Source organism: Acomys minous, assembly GCF_964271855.1.
Source record: "Acomys minous genome assembly, chromosome: 14".
NCBI classification, from domain to species: Eukaryota; Metazoa; Chordata; class Mammalia; order Rodentia; family Muridae; genus Acomys; species Acomys minous.
In genome coordinates, this window is record NC_140496.1 from 58,096,099 (window position 1) to 58,120,607 (window position 24,509).

A 24,509-nucleotide genomic window follows, 5' to 3' on the forward strand; every position below is an offset into this window, starting at 1 on the left:
ATGCAGGCATTTGGGCCAAGGGGATTATTCACTGCTGGTGGGAAGGTAAACTAGTGCAGTCACAATGGAAACCAGCTGCCACACGACCCAGCTGTATCCTCCTGGGGACACACCCAAAGGACTTTAAGTTCTACTGCAGAGATGTATGCACATCCCTGGGTATTTCATACTGTTCATATAGCTAAGACGTGGAACCAGCTTAGATGTCTATCAACAAATGTCTGAGGGAAATGTGGCTTTATAGACACAGTGGAATTTTGCTCAGCCATAAAGGAATGTCAAATCATGGCAAATTTCTCTGGATTTTAAGTTTTATGTGTGTGCATATGTATGGCTATGGATGCAGGTAAGGTCATGAAACTAGAAAGAGGTCCACGGGGGGAGGGGGAAGAGGTGTCAAGGTAGAGGGAGTGTGACAGAATGCATGTGAAGGGAAAACAGAAAGGGAAAGCACTAGCCAAAAGGGGGCGAGGGAAAAGGGAAGGGAGCAAACGAAGAGGAACCAAACAACAGTGTATGTATGTGTTAGCTTCCCTCCTGTTGCTGTGATAAAACACCTTGGCAAAAACAACTTGAGAGAGAAAAGGATTTGCTCTGGTCCACAGTTCCAAGGCTTCACCTCACAGTGGCTGGAGACTGAAACGCTGCCTGTATCACTTTCAGCATCAGGAAGCTGAGGGTGATGAACGCACACTGCTGCTCCGCCCACTTTCTCCTTTATATTCGGTCTAGGATTCCAGCCCAGGGAATGGCACCACCCACTGTGGGCAGGCCTTCCCACTCCAGCTATCCCAACCGAGATAACCCTCGCTGGCGTCGCCAGAGGCCACCTCCCAGGTCACTCTAGGTCTCATCAAGTTGACTGCTGAGACGAACTGGAATGGTATGGGAATGCGATAATGAAACCCATTTGTTTGTGCGCTAATTTAGGAACCAATTTTAAGAACGAGAGCTCTGATGCGATGAAGTTTTACCCTTCAGAGATAGGGGTCTCCCTCCTAGTTTATATCTTAATATTTGCAGCAATATCGTCTGCCGTAAAATGTGTTTCTAGAACATGAGTAGGCTCCTTTGTAATTAGAAAGCAGGGGGTTGGGGACAGCATAATGGGGAAGCTGTGTTGTTGCTTCACCCAGATTTATTTTACCCAAATGCAAGAAAAGCTGAAATAGAAAAATAACCACCTCAGCCGGAAAGGCTCTGTGTGGCTTTCCACTTGCCTTTCTCTTTAATTCTGAGTGAATACTGCAACAGGGCCGCTTCCCCGGGGAAGGGCACCCCAGCCTCACAGTTTGAGGGGTCACGTCTGTGCACTTTTCCTCTCAGCGGCTCCACTGGCTCGCGGTGCTGAAAGCCAGGGTACCCGTTTCACTATTCTGTGCAGACTTAGTATGATCTGGAGCACGGTCTGCTCCTCATGGCTGCCTGGCTTGCCTTCCATCCCGCTGACCTGGGTTCTGGTTACTGTCTCTGATGATGGGTCAGTTACAAAGTTGCAAGCGTTTCCAGTGGCCTAGCCTTTGCCCTATTTTTTTCCTCCATGAGCCTCCTTGGGTTTATTGCAGAATGTGAGCTTTTTCAGGAATTCGTGCAAGATAATTGAGCAAACGCCCAGTTTCTTTCACGTCCCGTGGAAGGCGGCAACAGTAGGATCAAAGACACGTGAATCCACCTGGGGCTCAAAGGATGTTGCAAAGCAGACCCCTCACCTGGAAGGCATCACTCTGTACCTCAGAAAGCCCCTTTCAGCGAGCACTGAAGTGAGATGCCAAGGTCCTGACCCCACCCCGTGTGGTCAAAATAGCACTTTTCGTGTTTCCACCTCAGACAGACTGTGTAGTAACATGGGTTAGATGCATTTCTGAGTGAACTCTTTCTTTTCAGTTTCTGGAAATTGTCCTTATAAATGCCTTTTGATTGTCCTTGTTAACCCCTGGCTTAAAGAGGTTCCTACCGCCAATGGAATCCCTGTGGAAATTTGATTCTTTCTTTACCAAAGCCTTTATCAACAGTCTGCATCTTATTAAAATCACGCGCTCGCGTGTGTGTGTGTGTGTGTGTGTGTGTGTGTGTGTGTGAGAGAGAGAGAGAGAGAGAGAGAGAGAGAGAGAGAGAGAGAGAGAGAGAGAGAGAGAGAATGTTAGAACTCAGTGCCATGTAAAAAGGCATAGGAAGGAGGCAAAAGAATTTACCCAGCACATGGAGAGGCAGAGGGCGAATGCATGGAAACACACTGCAAAGAGGCAGCAGGCGAGCTCGCAGGGAGAGCAGATCCCCAGGCAGAAAGCGGGTGAAGCTGCCTGGTCTTAAACTTCCATGGCACTCCTGCTGGGTGGCCAGGCAGGCTGGCTTCTCACTATCTTGTAAGTGGTAAGTTTTACAGTGTGCGTTGTTTGCTGAGACAGCCATTCAAGGCTCCACGGGTCATTAGGAGTTAGGCTCCTGGTATCTATATAAGTCACCATAAACCATTAAGGTCAGGCTCTAAATAAAGATGGCCAGTTGTTAAAGTGAAGACTTTAGTTTTTCCTTTTGGTCTTTTGTCTTTACATTTAGTTTAACCATGAGCGCTCCTCAAAGACGGTCTTTATTTACCTCAGTTCCGTTTTTTATTCCTCTTTCCTAACATCACATCTTTCACATAGTTAGTATATGTAATAAATATTTAATAAACTGAGTGTGTGTGTGGGGGGGGGTTAGGGCACACACCATTAGCCCCAGCACTCAGGAGGCAGAGGCAAGCAGAGCTCTGTGAATTTGAGGCCAGCATGGTCTACAGAACAAGTTCCAAGACAGCCAGGGCTGTTTCAAAAAGCCTCACAAAAAACGTTTTAAATGAATTAGAAAGTCTCCCCAAATTATTAGTTTTTTCACTTGGGCCCCATTTTAAAAGAGTATCTAACAAGAATGCACTGTGGATTCTAGAGCTCAGGTTAGAGAGCAGTTTCATTGTTTCCTTTAAAAAAATTTTTTAAGAGGGGAGGACATCCTATTGGGACTCTAGATGAGAGAAGCATGGGAGAATGGCAAAGTAGAAGGATCCAGAGGGTCCTAGAAGCCTACAAGTAGAACATTATGATAGGCAGATTTGGGCCCAGGGGTCCCACTCAAACTAAGGCACCAGCCAAGGACAATACAGGCCGTAAACTTTAAACCCCTACCCAGATCTAGCCAATGGACAGGACATTCTCCACAGTTGAGTGGAGAGTGGGATATGATTTTCTCACGAACTCTGGTGCCTCACATTTGGCCATGTCCCCTGGAGGGGGAGACCTGGTGGCACTCAGAGGAAGGACAGCAGGTTACCAAGAAGAGACTTGATAACCTATGAGCATATACAGGGGGAGGAAATCCCCCTCAGGAACAGTCATAGGGGAGGGGAATAAGGGGAAAATGGGAGGGATGGAAGAATGGGAGGATACAAGGGATGGGATAACCATGAGATGTAACAAGAATAAATTAATTTTTAAAAAAAAGGAAAAAAATAAAAAAAAATTTTTTTTAATGTGAATGATGTCTGTGCACCAAATGCATACAGTGTCCTCAGTTGCCAGAAGAGGGCATCAGAGCCTCGGGAACTGGAGTTACAGGGGGTTGTGAGCAGCCACCTGGGTGCTGGAAACAGAGCAAGGACCTTCTGTAATTGTAGCGCTCTTAACCACGAGCCATCTCTCCAGTTTTCCGTACTGTTGTTTCTGGAAACTATTCTGGAAAAGCAAAAGCCAGAAAACAAGGTAAGAACACCCTGCACAAAACTTTATTATTATTACTATTCCAGAGTGTTTAACCATGGCAGCTTTAGGTCCGGTCCACTTGTTTCTTATTTCACATACTAAGAGCACTTGGCCCCAAGAAAGTGTCCCCAGGACAGTTTATGTAAGACCACTAACAAAATCCTACTGAGCCAGACTAACACATGAGCTCTGATATGCGCCACGGGTATACACCCATAGAGAACCAGATGCCCCATTCACGAGAGGCAACGGGGGATAAGGGAAGTGGCTCTCTCTGGCAGATGGACAACCATCTCACAGATTTCCCAGGGATGCTGCATGGAAGCTTCTGTCTGTCCGTCAGCAATCCTCCTATGTCCAGGCTGTCATATGGGGACATCACTGCCTTTTGAGGGAGCTGGGGGTCTTTGCGGACCCAACACCTGTCTCCACCAGTAACACACTGTGAGACTCGGTGCCAGTCTTGTGCTTTCATCACTGCTTTAATGAAGCGCATGTGCATCAGTGCGCATCACAGGACACACAGAGTTACCCGCAGAATGACTGACAGATGAAAGGCCCATAAGATGACGGTGACTTGACTCATTACAAAATGGATGCTGTCTTAGTTGGGGTTTCTATTGCTGCAACAAAACCAGGACCGAAAAGGCATGCTGGGAAGGAAAGGGTTTATTCAGTTTACACTTCCACATCACTGTTCATCCCCAAAGGAAGTCAGGTCAGGAACTCAAGCAGGGCAGGAACCGGAGGCGGGAGCTGATGCAGAGGCCATGGAGGGGTGCTGCTTACTGGCTTGCTCCTCATGGCTCACTCAGCCTGCTTTCTTATGGAACCCAGAACCACCAGCCCAGGATGGCCCCACCCACAAGGGGCTGGTCCCTCCCCCATTGAACTAATTGGGAAAATGCCTTAAGCGGGATCTCTTCTCCTGGAGGCATTTCCTCAACTGATGCTTGTAGACTCAGTTTTTTTAACCAAAATATTTTATTAACAACTTATTGACCGAGCCTATATCAGTTATAACCTGATTAACCAAAACAGTAGGAAATGAAGATTAATTGACACAACAACAAAACCTTAAGGATATCAGTCCCAGGGAACGATTCTCTGGTCGGGAGCCACAGGATTTCTTCCACTGGAACCGAGGGTAACAAGACCTCAGAGCCTCAGCAGGAGCCGGAGCTCTGAAGCCTTCCTCAAGTGGCTTTCTCTAGGAGCGTCTTGAAGGGCAGCAATGAACAGCCAAATCTATCCCAAGTCTCCAAACCACGCCACCACCAGTTCTGGGCTCATTTATATATCTCTTCCCAGAGTCTGTTCACGGGATCTTTTTTATCTGGTAGAAATTAAGCTCCTGCATGAGGTGGTTGCTCTTCTAGTGAATTAACATCACCTGTTCTCTCACTAGATCATTCCGATCCCACACTTGGGATCCTAAAAAACAGGTTTCTCTCTTTCAGAGGCTCCCTTCTGGTGACTCTAGCTTGTGTCAAGTTGACACACAAAACCAGCCAGTATAGTGGCCTAAAGAAAAACATCTCTTTATAAATTAACAAGCAAGTGACAGGAATTATTTAGCTTGGCTGCTGTGATAGTTCCTGCTTCTCTTTCCAAGACTCTGGAGGCTGACTGGTTTCTCAAGAGACTATAAGTTTAGGAAAACAACAACAAAAAACAAACAAAAAACAAAACAAAAAACAAAAATCTCCAGGTGACTCCTTAGACAGAACACGAGCTGGCAGACAGATGGCAAGGCCCTGTGTTGATATCCGGGGACACACGTAGGACTGGCAGCAATGGGGATGCGCTCAACTCCTTTAACTGAAATGCACAGCCTTCATTGTCCCCTGTTCTGTTCTCAGTGAATGTTCTAGTTTCATTCCATCGCTGGGATAAAGCACCGATCAAAAGCATCTTGGTGGAGAAAGGGGCTTGTTTCACCTTGCTGGCTGGAGTCCACCATTGAGGGATGCAGGGTAGGAACTCAAGCAAGAATGTGGAGGAGGAAACATGGACGAATGTTGCTTGCTAGCGGGCTCACTCAGGTTAATGCTTACCGAGCTTATTCATACAGCCCAGGGAATGGTACTGCCCACAGTGGGCATCAATTCATCAATGAAATCCCTCACAAACAGGTCTACAGGCCAGTCTGATCTAGGCAGTTTCTCAAATGAGATGCCCTTCTCTGATGACTCCTGGCTGTGTGAAACTAACTAGGATAGTGAGCATGCAGGACTGTTGCTCAAACTACCTCTAAGTTCCTAAGCACAGATAAAAATAAAATCTTAAAAATGAATACATAGGACTAGCGAGGTAGCTCGGAAGGTACGTGTGTGTACTGCTCCTGCAGAAGGCCCAAGTTCAGTTCCCAGCTCCCACCCCAAGTGGCTCACAGTTCCCAGCTCCCACACCAGATGGCTCACAGTTCCCAGCTCCCACACCAGATGGCTCACAGTTCTCACCTCCCACACCAGAGTGCTCACAGTTCCCACCTCCCACACCAGATGGCTCACAGTTCCCAGCTCCCACACCAGATGGCTCACAGTTCCCAGCTCCCACACCAGATGGCTCACAGTTCCCAGCTCCCACACCAGATGGCTCACAGTTCCCAGCTCCCACACCAGATGGCTCACAGTTCTCACCTCCCACACCAGATGGCTCACAGTTCCCACCTCCCACACCAGATGGCTCACAGTTCCCACCTCCCACACCAGATGGCTCACAGTTCCCAGCTCCCACACCAGATGGCTCACAGTTCCCAGCTCCCACACCAGATGGCTCACAGTTCCCACCTCCCACACCAGATGGCTCACAGTTCCCACCTCCCACACCAGATGGCTCACAGTTCCCACCTCCCACACCAGATGGCTCACAGTTCCCAGCTCCCACACCAGATGGCTCACAGTTCCCAGCTCCCACACCAGATGGCTCACAGTTCCCAGCTCCCACACCAGATGGCTCACAGTTCCCAGCTCCCACACCAGATGGCTCACAGTTCCCAGCTCCCACACCAGATGGCTCACAGTTCCCAGCTCCCACACCAGATGGCTCACAGTTCCCAGCTCCCACACCAGATGGCTCACAGTTCCCACCTCCCACACCAGATGGCTCACAGTTCCCACCTCTCACACCAGATGGCTCACAGATGCCTTTAACTCCAGTTCTAGCACTATCCAACACCCTCTTCTTACCTCCTCGAGGACTGGGTGTAACTCGCATACACATATATATGTGTGCACACACATAATTTAATACTAATAACTAATAAAATAACAAAATGTAAAAGAATGGCCTTATAGCAAATAGCTAGCTACAAGTAAAATCTATATGTAGCAAAAAAAAATAATTTATGGATATCCCTTTGGGGATTATGAACTATCAACTGCTTGACCCCAAAGCAATGCTTTTCTTAGTTTGTTAGGGAAGTCATAGCAAAGTGGCACAAAGCAGATGGCTTATACAACAGAAAGTGTGTTGTCTCACAGTCCAGACTGCAAGCGTAGCTACTTCTGAGAGCTAGGAGAGAGACTGCATTGCATCGCATCTGCTCTAGATCCCGGAAATTGCCCACCTGGTTTCCTCAGCACATACTTCTCTGCTTTCATCTTCACCTGACCCTCTCCCTGTGTGTATGTATATGTATGTTTTTGGCAATTTTTAATTTTAACTTAATTTACTTGTTGAAACCATCTCATTATGTTGCCTACAGTGATCTTGAGTCCCTGGGCAAAAAGGGATCTTCCTTGCTTCGGTGTGACCATGAGGTTATTGTATAATTCAAATGCTTATTTCTGTAATCAACCATGTCAGGTTACAAGCCTTGCTCTGAGAATCTCCTGTCTCAGTGCTGTGTGAACATTGCTCTCCAGCGATCCCCTGATATGCCAATAAAGCAGCTTACAGCCAATCGCTGAGCTGGGGAGAGAATAGGGCTGGACTTCCTGCCAGCCAGGGGAGGAGAAGAGAGGGGAGGAAGTAGGGGTTTGAAGTCACAGGAGAGGAGCTGGCGCAGAGAAAGCTACAAAGCGCAAGTCTCTCTGGGGTGCACACTGGGAGAAAGCCATATTAGTTTAGAGGGTTAAGAATAGAGTCAGTATGGCTCAGGATTGTGCTGTAAAGCTTGTTACAATAATATAATGGAGTCTCCATTATTTGTGTGGTAGCCAGGAAAAGAGAGAGACTAAGAGAAACAAACACCGTTTTATAAAAATAACATTAACACGTCAACCCCTGGCCTAGACAGGATAACCAAACACTGCCAGCTTAATTTTCCCTTCTTGAAAGGACACAGATTCCAGCTTTCTCTCTTCTGGACTTGTGACATCTGTAACGGGAGTGGGGGGCTATGTGCAAGCTGTGATGCGCTTGTAGTAAGTAAACTGAGAACTGTTCATGTCTCATTTTATAAAGAAATGAGCCCCAGAAGGTTATCAGATATTCAAAGGAAGTGAAAACCGTGTCACAGATGTGAGTGGCTGCGGTCCGTGTGAGCCACAAGGTGCCTCTTGCTCCTGGTTTGCTGAGCTATTCTCAGGCCTGGTTGCATAAGGAAGCGAGAGAGGAGGCTGGTTAGCAGATGCTCTGTTTTTTAAGAGTACCACTGGCTGCCTGGTGGCTGAACCTCAGCAGGGCTTGTGCTCTGAGGCAACTGTTGACTCAAGTTTTTCCTCGCAAGTCAGCTCTCTCTGATGGGGCACAGCGAGCTCATTCAGTACAGAAAGCAAGATGCAGTGTGCCTCCTTTCTCGCACTGTAACACCATTCTTTACTTCCCTGGGCTCTCTTTTGTCCTGCTGTTGAGTAACCCCAGTGTGGGTGTGGGGAGTGCTTGAGTCGCCAGTGGCTGAGTGAGGCCACACCCACTCCCGGTGATGTACAGACAGGGCAGGGCAGCAGCGGAGGCCGAGCTTCTCAGAAATGGCTTTGCTGTGCACCCCTTGACCAGTGCTCTCTGCTGTGCCTCCTGAGAACTCTTGCCAGGTAAGCCTGGTGCCCTCCTGGAGCCCAGGTTATTAACCATAATGTAAATATATGTGTTTTCTGACGGTCTTAACCGGCACCTGTGAAAGTATAGAAAGTGAGGGGTTTAGCCCCACATCTTGGGAACCACTGCTTAAGTACAAAGGACATTTCCCTTTACTCCCCGCCCCCGCCAGCCTCCACTCTGAAGAGAACTGGACAAAGTAGCTGAGTGCAGATCTGAGAGCGAGGCTAACCTCGGCTCTGCCACTTGCTAAGTGCCTTGAGGGAAGATGCACAAGCTCCTTGTCACTCATAAAGTGGAGGCGATGCCCCTGTTTGCCTTATCAAGTTATTGAGTGGTAGATAATATAAGTTATAAGTGGTGTGTGGGACACCATGTCTATCGTGCAAGTCAAGCAGTCGGTGAGTGTAAACCACTGTCTTATTTAGCGTTTTTCCTTCTCAAGTGTCATTTGTTAATCCATTAATTAACAGCTGTCAGGATGTATGTCAAAAATCGCGCACTGGGGCTGGAGAGATGGCTCAGAGGTTAAGAGCATCATTTACTCTTCCAACGGTCCTGAGTTCAATTCCCAGAAGCCACATGGTGGCTCATAACCATCTATAATGAGATCTGGTGCCCTCTTCTGTCATGCAGGCTGAATACTATATAAATAAGTAAATAAATCATTTTAAAAAATCATGCACTGTTTGTGTCTGGATGATGGGATTGTGGATGCTTCCCGGGTGGGACCTAGGGCCTTGAAAATGCTAAACATGAGGGGTTTTTTTTTTAAAAACATTTTTTCATACAATATATTTTGATCGTTCTCTCCTCCCCCAATTCCTCTCAAATCCTCCCCAACTATCCAACTTTAAGTTTTTTCTCTCTTTCTCTCCTCTCTCTCTCTCTCTCTCTCTCTCTCTCTCTCTCTCTCAAAAACCAAAAACGTACCAAAACTCCACAAAACTACAATCAGAAGACTAATAATAAAAATTGCCAAAAACAAAAAACAAAGCAAAATGAAGCCAAAAATACACACACACACACAAAAATACTACCGAGTTCGTTTCCTGTTGGCCATCTACTGCTGGGCATGGAGCCTGACCCTGAGCGTGGTTTATACACCCCAGGAAACGCCACTGGAGAAAACTGATTTTCCCTTGCCGTCAGATACCCATTGCAGATAGTTTCTTGGTGGGGGGGGGTCTCAGTGCTGGGACTCCCTCTGGCTTGAGTTCAGGTCTTGCGTGTGATGCCACAGTCTCTGTGTTTGTTGTAATGTCCCCCTTTTCATCTCTAATTTTCATTATTTTTGGATCTTTCTGTGTCTTTTGGTTAATTTGGCTAAGGGTTTCTCAATCTTGTTGTTTTTTTTTTTTTTTAAGAACTAAGTCTTGGCTTCATTGATTGTTTGTGTTTGCTTGTTTCTATTTCATTGATTTCAGCCCCGAGTTGTTTATCTCTTGCCCTCTTTGCAGGTGTTATTTATTCCGGTTGTTCTAGAGCTTTCGTCCATCGCTACGTTGTTGATAGGAGATCTCTCCAGTTTTCTGATGTAGGCACTTCGTGCTAAGAACTTGGCTTTTTAGAGCTGATTTCGCTGCATCCTGTAGGTTTTGGGTGTGCTGTGTTTTCATTTTCATTCAACCTTAAAAAGGTTTTAACTTCGTTTCTGCACTGACCCACTTTTGTATTTATTACTGAGTTGTTCCGGTTCCGTGAGTGTATGTATTTTTCTGCTGTTTTTGTTGCTGATATCCAGCTTTAATTCCTGGTGGTCGGATAGGACGCAGGGGGTCATTTTGATTTTCTCATATCCATCGAGACTCACTTTGTATCCTCGCATGGGGTCAGTTTTGGAGAATGTTCCGTGAGCTACTGAGAAGAAAGCAAATTTGCTAGTGTTTGTGTGGGATTTTCTGCAGATGTCTGCTGATGCCACTTGATTTATTTTTTTTTTTACCTTATTTAACCCCAGCTTTTCTGTTTAGTTTTTGTCTGGATAACCTGTTTATTGGCAAGAGTGGGGTACTGAAGTCACTCACTATCACTGTGTGAGGGTCAATGTATGATTTTAGCTGTAGTACTGTTTCTTTATTAATTTCACTGCTTAGGCTTTTCTTTAATTCCTTTCCACACGTTGGAGGCTTATCTGAGTCGGCCTTGCCCTGAGGTCACCACTCCTTGTAGTCCGTCTGATACCGAGCTCTTCATCTCCTCGCACTTCCTGATGCTCCTTTTCCCCTCAGACTGTACATTTTGTATTTTCCCTTGTTCAGCTTAATCCTTTTGACTATAGGTTTGGATCAGAGTGGCCACTAATAACCATACAACATAGCTGATACTAGGCTGTTTTGAAATCTCCTCTGCCAACACCTTAGTCCAAGACTCTTCAATTTAGCCTCAGGCAGATTATTTTGGACAAGGGCAGAAAGCAGCCACATTCTTCTACAAAATATCACAAGAATAGCCTACTAAAATTCTTCTCCAGTGCACTGGCGTACACTTGTAATCCCAGCACTCAGGGAGGCAGAGGCAGGCAGATCTCTGTGAGTTTGGAGGTCAGTCTGATCTACAAAGCGAGTCCAGCACAGCCAAGGCTACACAGAGAAACCTTGTCTTCAAAACAAAACAAAACAAAACAAAACAAAACAAAACAATTCTTCCTCCCTCTTGAGCCAAGCCTCCGCAGTTCAAATCACCCTCAGCCGTACTGCTTTCCATGTTCCTACTAGTGTGGCCCACTAAGAACCCACTTAAAGCATTCAACTGCTTTCCTAATCTAAAGTCCTAAAGTCTCTGTTACATCAACAACCAGGTCAGTTAGGCCTGCCACAGCAATACTCTGCTCCCTGGTACCAACTTCTGTTTTAGTGCTCTATTCGTGTAAGGAGACACCATGACCAAGGCAACTATAACAAAGGAAAAACATTATCACAGCAGGGAGAGTGGTGGCAAGAAGGCAGGCATGGAGCTGGAGAGCTGAGAATTCTACATCTGTATTCATAGACAGCAGGAATAGAGAGAGAACCTGGGCCTGGCCTGGGCATTTGAAACCTCAAAGCCCACCCCCAGTGATACCTTTCCTCCAACAAGACCACACCTCTTAATCCTTCTCAAGTAATGCCACTCGCTGATGACTAAGTATCCAAATATATGAGCCTTACAGGGGCCATTCGCATTCAAACCATCACAGTGCCCTTGTTTTGGTGTTTAGAATTGCAATAGCCTCTTGATTTTTTCCCTCGGTGCATATGTTGTATTCTTCTGGTTATTTTTGCTTTGAAGTCTATATTGTCAGATATTAAATAGCTTCTTCAGCTTGCTTCTTGAGTCCATTTTCTTAGAAAAGCTTTTCCCATCCTTTTACCCTGAGGTGATGTCTATCCTTTATGGTGTGTTTCTTGGATGCAGCAGAAATGTGGATCCTGTTTTCTAGTCTAATGTGTTAGTTTGTGTCTTTTTATTAAGGAATTGAGACTAGTACTATTAAGAGTTATAAGTCAGTTATTTTGATCAATTCCTGTCATTTTGTTTTGATAGTGGTATTGTTCTGAGAGTATTCCCTCCTTGTGTTTTCTTGGACATAGTTAGCCTCTTCGGACCTAAACTGTCCTTTAATGCCTTCTGTAGACTGGAGTTTATGGTTGGATACTGCTTAAACTTGGCTTTATCATGGAATATTTTTCTTTCTCCGTGTATTGTAGTGGATAGTTTTGCTGAGTATAGAAATCTAGGAAGTCATCTGTGGTCTCTCAGACATTGTAGAACATCTCTCCAGCCTTGTCCGGCTTTCAGAGTCTCCAGTAAAAAGTCCAGTGTTATTCTAATGGGTCTACCTTTACTTAATCTTTTCTTTTTCACTTACAGATTTTAATATCCTTCCTTTGATCTGTATATTCAGTATTTTGATTGTTATGTTTCATGGGGAGTTTCTTTTCTGGTCTTGACTATTTGGTGTCCTGAGTGCATTTTGTACCTTGATAAGTACCTCTTACTTTAAATTAGGGTCTTCTATGATTTTGTTGGAAATATTTTTGTGACTTTAATGTGGGCTTCTTCACCTTCCTCTATTTCTACTATTCATCAGTTTGGTCGTTTCATAATGCACCAAAAATCTTGGATGTTTTGTGCCTAGACCTTTTTAGACTTAACATTTTCTTTGACTAAGGTGCCCATTTCTTCTACATTGTATTCAAGACCTGAAATTTTCTCTTCTATGTCTTATAATCTGCTAGAGAGGCTTACCTTTGTGGCTTTTGTTTGACTTGCTAAATTTTTCATTTTCATTTCCAATTTTATTTTAGCTTGAGTTTTCTTAAGTGATCCTATTTCTTCTTTCTTTCTTTTCCTTTTTTAGCGGGGGTGGGGTGGGGAGCGGGAGTCAAGACAGGGTTTCTGTGTAGCCTTGGCTATCCTGGAATTCATTCTATAGACCAGGCTAGCCTCAAACTCAGAGATCCACCTGCCTCTGCCTCCTGAGTGCTAGGATTAAACAAGTGTACCACCAGTGCCTGGCTCTATTTCTACTTTCATGCCTTGAACTCTTAAAATATTTTCAATATTTCATTTAACTGTTTTTGCTTTCACAGTTTTCATTAGAGCACTGGTTCATATCCTCTTTAATATCGTCAAACATATTCATAATTGCTATTTTGAAGTCCCTGTCTTGTGCTTCGGCTAAACTGCATTTCTCAGGGCTTATTAAAATTGCTTTACCAGCTTTTAGAGGAGGCACATTGTCTTGGCCATTCATATTTATCTTTGCACTGGGATCTAGGCATCTGTAGTTATAATGTTTGGAGTATTTCTTGGCATGGATATCTGGTCTTCTTGAGTGGGTAGTTCTGTTCTTTGGTTGCTCTTGCCCACTCTAGATGGTGGCTGAAGGGTCAAGTACAGACTGCTTCTGTCAGTTGGCAGGTAACACAAAGAAATAAAGATGGGCTAAGAGGAAAGTTGGAGAGAAGTGGAAGGAAATAGCTAGGGAGATGGAGAATTCACACCAAAAGACAGAGTCCCCTGGAAGTGGAGGTGGAGTGTGTGGAATGGTTCCTGGAAGCAGGCTAGCAGTAAGTGGAATGGGGGGACAAGAAGGATGATGAGGGTCCGTTGTGGTTTCTCTGGTAGAAACTGTTTCGGCAGATCAGCAGCTGACAGAAAGGAATGGGGATGGGCTAGAAGGGAAGGATGAGGGGGCCAGTGGGAAAGAGCGTAGGGGACCCTGGGTCTGTACCAAGAGGTGGAGTCCTCAGGGAGTGGAGGTAGGATGGAAGGCAGGGCTCCTACAGGCAGGCTATGGAAGGATGCTGAGTAAGTCTGGAGAGACAAGAATTAAAGGACTAGAGGGATGAAGAGACTAGCCAAAATGGAGGTGAAAGTCTCCAAAGAGAACCAAGAAAAGAAAACAATGATTCAAGGATGTGGGCAGTGTTGTTAAGAGTGAGGCTGAGTAGGGCTCTAGATGCCTTATATAAGATGTCTTATACGGGACCATTGTGATGCAGTGGGTCAGATGGAATAAAGAAGTAACTTCCTGTTTCTCCATCTCTGTCCATAGTGTTATTAACATCATCATTATCCTGGCTGGAGCAATTGCACTCATCATTGGCTTTGGCATCTCAGGTATGTGGAACATAAACACAGTCCACGCTGTGCCCATCGCCGTTAAACCTCTCCTCATTCATTGTGACATGGGAGAAGAACAGGATTTCTCCCCAGAGAACCTCAAAGTGGACCACATGTTCTATGTGCTGTGTTGTCCTTGGCCTTAGACATTTAACTCCTTTGGCATTAGCCCTTTCTAAACAGGAGCCTTCGGTAGAGGGATAACTGGCCACGACTGCCATATTATGTAGGAAACAGATGCCACAATAGCCGAGCTTCAAAGGCTTGTGTCAATCTCAGGAAGCCCTCTTGTCCCTCTTGTCATAGGCCACCTCTCTGGGACATCTGTTACGGATCCTTTAATTATGATGGAGCTAAGTCAGCAGCTGTCTTCTCTGAAGCTGCTTGTCTGCTGCTTCCCACAAACCACCTGACTAGGGCCAACATACTTATTTTGGTCTGAGACCAAGCTGCCACTTCGTGATTTTACTCTTTATATTTTTAGATGTCTCTTTCCTCCATAACTATCCTCCAGGGTGTGGTTATTAAATAGTGGCCACAAGGCCTGAACTAAAAGAGACTTGCTAGATGTGCATTTTCTTAGACAAGGTATTAGCATCCTTACCCACTTTTCTTATCATCAAAAATATATTCTACTCATTTAATAATTGAGTTTCTCTGTTTTTATTTTTAAGAGATTTTATTTTTACTTTTAATTATGTGGATATGTGTTTGAGAGTGTTTGTGCACATGAGTGCAGTGCCTAAGGAGGCCATAAAGAGGGCATTAGACCACAGAAAACCAGGTGACAGGCAGTTGTGAGCTGCCCAGTGTGGTTGGGAAGCCAAACTAAGGTCCTCTGAAAGAGTGAGCAGGATGCTCTCTTAAGCAGGGAACCATGTCTCCAGCCACTTATTTTCTTTTTAACTATTATAGTTCTGGTTGGAAACTGTCTATGTGTGTTACCAGATCTCTCCTGACCTATGGCTTGCCTTTTACTCCCTTAATACATTCAGTGAACAAATGGTCTTCATTTTAGCATGAAAGACTGAATCCATCAATTTTTTCCTTCATATGCAGTACTTAACGTAATCCTTTTTTTTCCTCCCTTGAAGATCTTCTAAGATTCTAGAAGCTTTGTGGTTCCACCTGTGGCCAGTATGCTTACAAACCATCTAGAGTAGGGCTCATGGCAGATGGGTCAAGGTTCAATATTTCCATGTGGCTATCCAGGAGACCCAGAACCATTTATTAAAAGCACAGTTTTTCCTCTAATGCCTCCATCATCATAAACCAACACAGGTCCACCTGTGTGCTGATACACTTCTGAACTTGCTAATCTATTTCATTCTAATACAGATGGCCCTTGATTTATGACAGGGATGCATTCCAATATAGCAATTGTTTGTTGGAAACACTGCAAGTTTAATACACCCAACCTGTCAAACACCATACTTGTCACACAGCGCACTACAGAGTATGGCCATTGGCTCTATGATTGTGTAGCCAGCTTGGAGCTACAGTCATTACCACAGAGTATCCCACCACCTGTCGCCAGCACAGGAACACATAAAAAGGTCAAAACACCTTTTACTAATGCATACCACTTTTGCACAACCATGAAGTCTAATCATCACAAACCAAACCATCGTAGCTGAGAGACCTTCTGTATTCCTTTTTGATTATTTTCCTTTGATTTATGTGACTTCACCTCTTTTCCTATCCCTAAACCTTAAGTGTGCTCCTCTTCTCTTATCCCTTCAAGAAGTTTTGTTGTTTGGTTTGGTTTGGTTTGGTTTTTCAAGACAGGGTTTCTCTGTGTAGCCTTGACTGTCCTGGACTCGCTTTGTAGATCAGGCTGGCCTCGAACTCACAGCCATCCGCCTGACTCTGCCTCCCTAAGTGCTGGACTAAAGGCGTGAACCACCCCACCAAGCTCCATGAGGATCTATATGCAGTTAACAGTTCCTAAGGGTAAGAGGCTCATGAGCCCACCCCTCCCCCAAGGAGCTCTCAGCAGTTAACACGTGTTGCTGGGGGAGGGGAGACTCTTTCCTCAGGGTGTAGCCACTGCTGTAGACAATCTCTCACCTATGCTCATATAAGAAACTGTCATTAAGCTATTGGGTCACGGGGTGGGGGCGGGGAGGGGATGACAAAGTAACAAGGAGTCTTAGAAGAAGAAGGGCGTCCTCAGGAGAGATAGAGGGACAAGAATGGGAATAATACGGGTGAATATGGTCAAGATTATTACACACATTACACACAATCAAAATGATGAAACCCATTATTTTATATCCCTAATTAATTTAATATGCTAATAAATAAAACATTAAAAAAAAAACCAAAAAACAAAATCAAGGGCTGAAGATGGATCTCTGTCGCAAGATACTTACCCAGTGTGCAAAAGCCTGGGTTCCACCCAAACACTGTGAAAATAAGCGAGCAAATAAGGAAGCAAGCGTTCTAAATGTGGGCCATGCAACACAGATGCCACATGCGGTGAGTTGTTTGAAGAGAGGTTGAGAGACTCTCCTCAGCACCAGTTAAAGGATATTCAGGAAGAAAGGAGATGTCGCCGAACAGATCCCAGTCACAGCAAGTGCACCCGGCGCTGCGCTATCAGCCACTCATGGGGCCTCTCCAACAGTTCCACACAGTGGGAGAGTTGAAGGAACACAGATCCATGGGTCTCAAATTAGACAACTTCACGTCCAGAATCGGTTTGCTTATTGTTAAAATGTTCAAGATCACTGTGAGAACCTAGAGAGTGCTCATAAGCTTCCTGGCACGTGCACGTCACAAACGGCTGCCACGCTTTGACACCACAGATGTTACCCACACACACATACTCTATTATCGACACCTCTTGGGAACTACACAATTTTCTGACCTAGGATGGTCAAGACGGGCAGCCACAGGACATCTAATCACGCTCTACCTTTGGACACTGGATACAATTCTACATACTTATCAGAAACATTATATGTTTCCCAACACTACAGTCATTTGTGGAAATGGCTCATCTACCCACTGCAGTGTTGGGGATCAAGCCTGGGGTCTTATACATGCCAGGAAAGTACTCTGTCACTGAGTTATACCCCCAGTTTTATTGCTTTTATTCTTAAATATTCTCTGTAACGGGTGGGCCCTTGACATATTTATATCTGGCCTTTGTTATCACCAAAATACACTAGAAGGAGCCTGGGCTCCTGCCAGAGGAGATTGGTTTGATCCGGCTTCCCCTTCCTGCCAGACACAGGGCATTAAGCAGGTCTACCTCAGAATTCTTTAAACTCATTCATAGCACGGGCCTGACGCTCATTCTTACCTCCTGAGGCTGGAAGCGAGCCGCCAAGGGTGAAGCGTTCAGAGAGGCAGCCCTCTCTCACCTCACCAGGTCCCGATCTGCAGCCTTTCTGCGTCGCCGCGCTTCATGCTTTTAATGTCTACGGTTTAAGGTTTAGAAAGACAGGTCAGGTGCGCTGTTAAGCCCTTACTTGCATTGTAGCGTTTAGTCCTTTTAGGGAACCCATGAGGGTGTGCCCTCATTTTACACAGAAACGCACGAATAAAGATCTTGGAAATATCGCCCACTGTCACATATCCAGAAAGTGACAGAACTAGGGCCCAGACAGGGAGATAGCGTTGCCATGTTCCCACACACCCACACTCTGCCACATCTCTACATCTTCCCTCTCCTCCTGACCCAGTATCTTTCTTGGTTTCTGCTTATGAGCAACTGCTACACACCCTTTTTTCCCTCTTTGGCTAGCATGATGCCTACCCATAGGTCATCCCAGCTTGGAGCAGGCTGTGCGATTCTACCCCTAAGCCATGTGATGTGGTGCGTTCTGCACAGCTGCATGTTTCTACCACTAAGCCATGTGCTATGGTGTGTTCTGCACAGTTGCATGACTTTATCACTAAGTCATGTGATGTGATGTGTTCTGCACAGCTGCATGATCCTATCACTAAGCCATGTGATACGGTGTGTTCTGGTCAGCTGTACCCCAGCAGATGCTACAGGACCCTCTGCTAAAGGCTTTGAGTATGTTCTATGTATAGAACCTGTAGGCATTGTGTCAAAAGACAGTTCATTTCCTAAATTTTATCCAGCAATCCTGCCCCCCCCCCCCCGCTGCCCAGCATCCCAAGTTCTATGAAATGCTCAGCTCACGTTTCCTGTACTCCCCTCCCAAATATCCCTACTCCTACAGGGGAGAACCTACTGAACATCACTCCCCTGTGTAAACCCTGAGACGCTGAGGTTGCAGCTTCCCAGCCTGTGCTGCCTCCCACCCTTTTCATCTCATGACCACAGCTATGGCAGGAATTGGCCTGAGGTCATAGCTTGAGCTGTCACCTTGACAGAAACCTAGAATCCCCTAGAAAGAGGGAACTTCAACTGAAGTGTTACCCAGGTCAGATTGGTCTGTGAGGCATTTCTTTAGTTGCTTCTCAATGTAAGATGCCTCAGCCGCCAGGAGTGGTGCCTGGATGCTATAACAAAGGTAGCTGAGGAGCTGGGGCTATGGCTCGGCAGTTAAGAGCACTTGCTGCTCTTGCAGAGAACCCAGCTTTGGTTGCCAGAACCCACATGGTGCATCACAACCATCTGGAACTCCAGGGGACCTGATGCACCAAGATACATACGGCACACACAGGCAGACACTCATATACGTTGAAAATAATATATATTTATTTTCAGTATGCATGTATGTATATACATATGTATGCATGCATTTAATTAGAAAAGACAAAGAAAAGTAGCCAAGCAACCAGGACAAGTGAGGCAGTAAGCAGCCTTCCTTTATGGCAGTGGCTCCCAGCCTGCGGGGTCACAACCCTTTGTGATGTTGAATGATGCCTTCACAGGAGTTGCCTAAGACCACAGATATTTGCTTTGCAATTCATAACAGTAGCAAAATTACAGTTCTAAAGTAGCAGTGAAACTGATTTTATGGCTGGGGGTCACCACAACGTGAGGAACTGTATCAAAGGGTCACAGCTTTAGGAAGGTTGAGGACCACTGCGCTGTGGTTTCTGTTTCAGGTCCTGCCTCCAGGTTCCTGGCTTGCACTCTTGCTGTGGCTTCCCTCAACATGGAATGTGATGAGAAAGCAAAGCCCAGTAACCCCTCCCTCCCTCCCTCTTTCCCTCCCTCCCTTCCTCCCTCCCTCCCTCCCTCCCTCCCTGTTTCCCTCCTTCCCCCCCTCTCTCCTTCAAGTCACTTCCAGAAACTGTCTTTTTTCTTCTTTTTTAAAATAATGTATTATGTATACAGTGCTCTGCCTGCACGCACCTCTGCACACCAGAAGAGGGCATGAGATCACATTATAGATGGTTGTGAGCCACCATGTGGCTGCTGGGAATTGAACTCAGGAAGAGCAGACAGTGCTCTTAACCACTGAGCCATCTCTCTAGGCCCTGGGCACTGTCTTATTACAGCAACAGAAACCAACCTGGGATACCCTTACGAGTTAGTTGTTTATTTTCAGTAAATTCCCCTGTATTCCCATTTCTGAGGAGTTTGCGGCAACTTTAGAAGCCGACGAGACTATTTTAACCTATGTCAGCCACAAGAATTCTCTATCAATTGACAGTGGCGTCTGACCCATCTCTAGAGCTCTCTCCGTTTCACACCAGGCACCAGGAGCCCCGGGGGTCAGCATGTCTGGAGAGTCGCCTCACACCAGGCCACACACTGTTCTTTGAGGGTGTGTTTGCACCTGCGAGTACAGACTCTGTTCTTGCACATTACGTCCTAGACATTCTCCGTCATCACTTTGACTCTGCACTTATGCGTGTAACAAACAGGTCTTTCTTGGCAGGCGGCTGGACAGATGAGAAGCAAACCCACCTCTCCATGATTTTTTAACTTCCCACTGGCTTTTATTTCTCCTCTTTATCTCCTATGGATAAGAATCCAATCAGTGCTGTGCTCATCCCATCTGCCACATCGTGAATAGGACCACGAGTGACCTGGAGCTGCAGCAGGTCCCCGGGCACGCCGAAGCTGCCTATTTTTAATTACCAAGTTATCTAGGAGATGTGTCAGTGGATTCCCTACCTGTGGGCTCAAGGCCAACACATTAAAATGAAGTCCGTAACACAATTACCAAACCGAGACATGTTATTATCATCTCATTTCCTCCATAATTGTGCTAATAATATGGGTTTTTTTTCTGAAAAGTAATTTTCCAGATTAACTTCAATGACACTTTCTAAAATAGAGTCACCTTCACTGTAGTTCTGACTGAGTCCCAGTTGTTCTGTGGTTTCATTGAGAAACTCTGTATTTTTATTGTCTTTTTTTTTCCCCCTAAAGGCTCACTTTCTTCCAAATTTAAAGGCAGGGACCTCGGCACGTGCTCTTTGCTCTTGCAATAGATAGATTATATAAGCAGTGCTTTGATGTGTGCTTACTCCCATTTATTCACAAACTCAAGCAACATTGTTTCTCTGAAGAACAGAGCAGTAAACACTATCTGACCCTGTACTCACGACTGAAATTGTTTCCCCCTTGGGCAAAACTTACAGATGAGTGCAAAGCCCAGACAGGAGTCAAGGAGGAGGAAGGTGGCTGCCATAGTACAGGAAAAAGAAGTTATGGGGTGGGGCGTATCTACCTACGCCACCCGGGCAGACTGAAAAGGGTTTCCCAGAAGGACTGCGAGGCTCAAATGGGAGTACGATGTGGCTAAGTGGGCTCAGGAGAGCCAGAACTCTGGACAGAGAAATATGAGCAGGATGGGGAGGGCTCACAGTGTACCAACACAGCCCACACGAGCCTGGCCCTCGGAAACAAAGACAACCGAAAATAATCCTGACTCTTGAAAGTGGTGTCCAAGAAGAGGCTTGTCAGGAAACGGGGCGCCACGTTCTTATCTCACAGCCAGACCTCCTTTAACCATATTTCTAGTTTATTTTCCGGGTCTCACTCACAAAAGGCCACACATGGCAGCTGGTCTCCAAATCCCTTTTCTTTCACCACAGCCAGGCCTCTGAGGCGTCTTCCATCCCACCCTTGGGCATGCTTGTTTCCGCCGCGCCCTTTTTTCTAGCTGGACTTATTCTTGAATCTGTAGCCCTCCGTTCTTCTTTTTTATGCAAATCCATCTAGCTTAGCGTCTTTGGCTCTATTTCCTACCCACCACCCTCATCTCTTTTACAAAGGTCTTGGAGTCAATTAGACAGCTCGGAGCCTTAAAGCGCTCGAAGTGCCAAGGGCACTCTTACATCTAGAATGCTTGCTTCCGTGTTTGAAAAGGAGCATGTACTGTTTGTTCATGAGTCTTTAAATTGAAGAAAGAAAATCAACAAACCATGGGACACAGACAAAAGAGATGGCGCAGGGAGACAGTGGGAGAGGAAACTGCCAGGCACTAACAAGAGGCGTTCACTGTGTGCCAGGCAGTGCTTGGCATTGAAGGCCAGCCTGGGAAATCTACAACTCATTCCAGAGCCCAGAGTAGCCATGAGAAAGAGTGGCTAGGTGACGGATGTGTTTGGGTTGTACTTTAAGAAGGCTGCCTGCAAGATTAAGGCATTTCAAATGTGTCAGGTGGAGACAGCAGATGTTCATGGCAGGAAAACCAGTGAGCAAGCTGACATAGGTGAGAAATGTCCAAGACCCATCATGGTGATGTGTGTGTGTGTGTGAGTGTGCATGTGCGTGTGCAGTGTGTGTGTGTACACAAGAGTGTGGCGTGTGTATGTGTGAGTGCACGTGGTGTGTGTGTGCATGCACGTGTGGTGTGTGTCTATGTGTGAGTGTGGTGTGTGTCTATGTGTGAGTGGTGTATGTGTGTGTGTGTGTTGTGGTGGGTGGTTGTGTGCATGTATGTGGGGTGGGTGTACATGTGTGTGGTGTGAGTGCATGTGGTGTGTGTGTGTGTGTGTGTGTGTGTGTGTGTGTGTGTGTGTGTGTGTAATATGAGGGGTTAGGACAGCATCTCCTACCACCTTGACTATCCTGAGCAGCCAGCATGGCTCTTAGGATAAGACTCTCCATGGTATCTTTCCCAGAGTTCCTTTATCCTTACATCCACAATCCTCTTGGGCTCCACAGTCATCTTCTTAGCTTCACATTCATGTCACGGGAAGCCTCTAAAAATATTCAATTAATCGAAGTATCTTAAGGTGCCTTGAGTCAGAACAGCTGGCATAAAGAACCCCAGGCTGAGTGGGGTTGTAGGCTGGATAAGAAAAGGAGAGGGTGGTAGAGCAGACAGCACCATAGTCAGCCAGTGTTCCCTCAGGCGACAGGACAAAGAGAAGAGGAGAGCAGTTTCTATCCTGGACCAAGAGAGCATCACTAAGCACCACTCTTCATTCTGATGTAGATAACACTAGAACTTCAGCCACACACTTCCCTTCTGGGCGCCTGTGTTTTCTCATCATTCCAAGGAGGATGAAGTCCCAGCATGTTGGAGTCTAACTTTCTTCAGAATTACCAGCCATGTTATTTAACGGGGAGTTAATTTATCTTTGTGTCACTTCTGCTCAGCTAAGAGTAACACCTTACCTATGGAACTGCCAGTTAGCAGAACAGTTTACACTCACTTGATTTGTTCCTCACAGTAACCTCTCAAGGTAGATAAGACAGATACTGTCACCTCCTTTCCCCTGTGATGCAGGGAGTCACATGACTTACTTAAGGTTACACAGCTGTTAAGGAACAAAGCCAGGATGTGAGTCCTCACGTTCAAACCTCACGTTCAATCCAAATGTTCAAACCCTGATGTGTTTTCCTCTTGCTGCCCCTGAGGGTTTGGGCAGATCATTCTTACAAAAGCCTTTGTGCATGGTGGATCTGCTGGGCTGTCACCACTTCTTCCTGCTCTTTTTGTGGCCTTCTGTACTTGTAACCTGTCTGGACATCTCTGTCCGATTCACATTAGTGAAGAGCAGGGCAGTGAGAGTCTCAGCGTCTCACTGGCACTGGTCCTTCCTGAACCGCAGGCAAGCACTTCATCACAGTCACGACCTTCACCTCGGCTGGGAACATCGGAGAGGACGGAATCCTGAGCTGCACCTTTGAACCCGACATCAAACTCAACGGCATCGTCATCCAGTGGCTGAAAGAAGGTATCAAAGGTTTGGTCCATGAGTTCAAAGAAGGCAAAGACGACCTCTCGCAGCAGCACGAAATGTTCAGAGGCCGGACAGCGGTGTTTGCTGACCAAGTGGTGGTTGGCAATGCCTCCCTGAGACTGAAGAACGTGCAGCTCACGGATGCCGGCACCTACACGTGTTACATCCGCACCTCAAAGGGCAAAGGGAATGCGAACCTCGAGTATAAGACCGGAGGTGAGTTGCTTCCACAGAGGTGGGAACACCCCTCCCCCCCCTGGGGGGGCACGTGAGAATGTCTGAGGGTATGAGCCGCTGATAAATCTCCTGGTGTGCTGATAAACGGCCACTCTCTCGGTTCGGTTCGTGGCCTCTTGTTGTTATGATCAAGACCGTTGTCACGTGCAGAGTGGCCTGCAATAATATTGGGACTTAAACTATTTTCTTCCAGTCTCTAACCATCTTTGAATTTCCAGGTGTATTCTCAATGGCATATTCTCTCTCTCTCTCTCTCTCTCTCTCTCTCTCTCTCTCTCTCTCTCTCTCTCTTCCTCTGTCTATCCTCCCCCCTTTCTAGGTCTCTCTATGTAGCCCTGCAACTCACTATGTAGAACAGGCTGGCCTTGAACTCACAGAGATCTGCCTGCCTCTGCCTCCCAACTGCTGGGATTAAAGGTGTGTGCCAGCACTCCTAGGCAAAAAATGCAGTCCTTTGGAGGTTGACCACGTCCCCTGGAGGGGGAGACCTGGTGGCACTCAGAGGAAGGACAGCAGGTTACCAAGAAGAGACTTGATACCCTATGAGCATATACAGGGGGAGGAAGTCCCCCTCAGGAACAGTCATAGGGGAGGGGAATAAGGGGAAAATGGGAGGGAGGGAAGAATGGGAGGATACAAGGGATGGGATAACCATTGAGATGTAACAAGAATAAATTAATTTAAAAAAAGGAAAAAAAAGAAAACAAAACAAAAAACCCAAAAGATCAAAAAAAAAAAAAAAAAAAAAAAAAAAAAAAAAAAAGAAAGAAAGAAAGAAAATCCTACAATCTGTCCTGGAGTGTTACTATACTAATTAGGCCTAAGTCTCTATCTGAAATGAGTCCCTTCTGAGACTCCTGACAATGA

At 46.0% G+C, this 24,509-nt stretch overlaps 1 protein-coding gene and 1 long non-coding RNA gene across 4 annotated transcripts in view; one reads left to right on the forward strand and one right to left on the reverse strand.

Annotated features, from left to right (window-relative positions):
• Nucleotides 1-24,509, forward strand: part of VTCN1 (V-set domain containing T cell activation inhibitor 1) — a 68,775-nt gene that overhangs the window by 31,468 nt on the left and 12,798 nt on the right. Inside the window, exons 2-3 of the mRNA XM_084757205.1 lie at nucleotides 14,260-14,324; nucleotides 23,274-23,621. Coding sequence (XP_084613331.1) covers nucleotides 14,260-14,324; nucleotides 23,274-23,621 — 413 coding nt within the window. The remainder of the gene's footprint in view (nucleotides 1-14,259; nucleotides 14,325-23,273; nucleotides 23,622-24,509) is intronic.
• The window catches only part of LOC311583523, a 60,857-nt gene continuing 39,808 nt past the window's right edge, over nucleotides 3,461-24,509 (reverse strand). The window contains exons 3-4 of one of the 3 annotated variants that reach the window (XR_014774557.1): nucleotides 17,638-17,755; nucleotides 3,461-3,707 (exon numbers count right to left, since the gene is read on the reverse strand). This is a non-coding gene — a long non-coding RNA (uncharacterized lncRNA). The remainder of the gene's footprint in view (nucleotides 3,708-17,637; nucleotides 17,756-24,509) is intronic. The other 2 variants (XR_014774558.1, XR_014774559.1) reach the window with 2 other exon arrangements.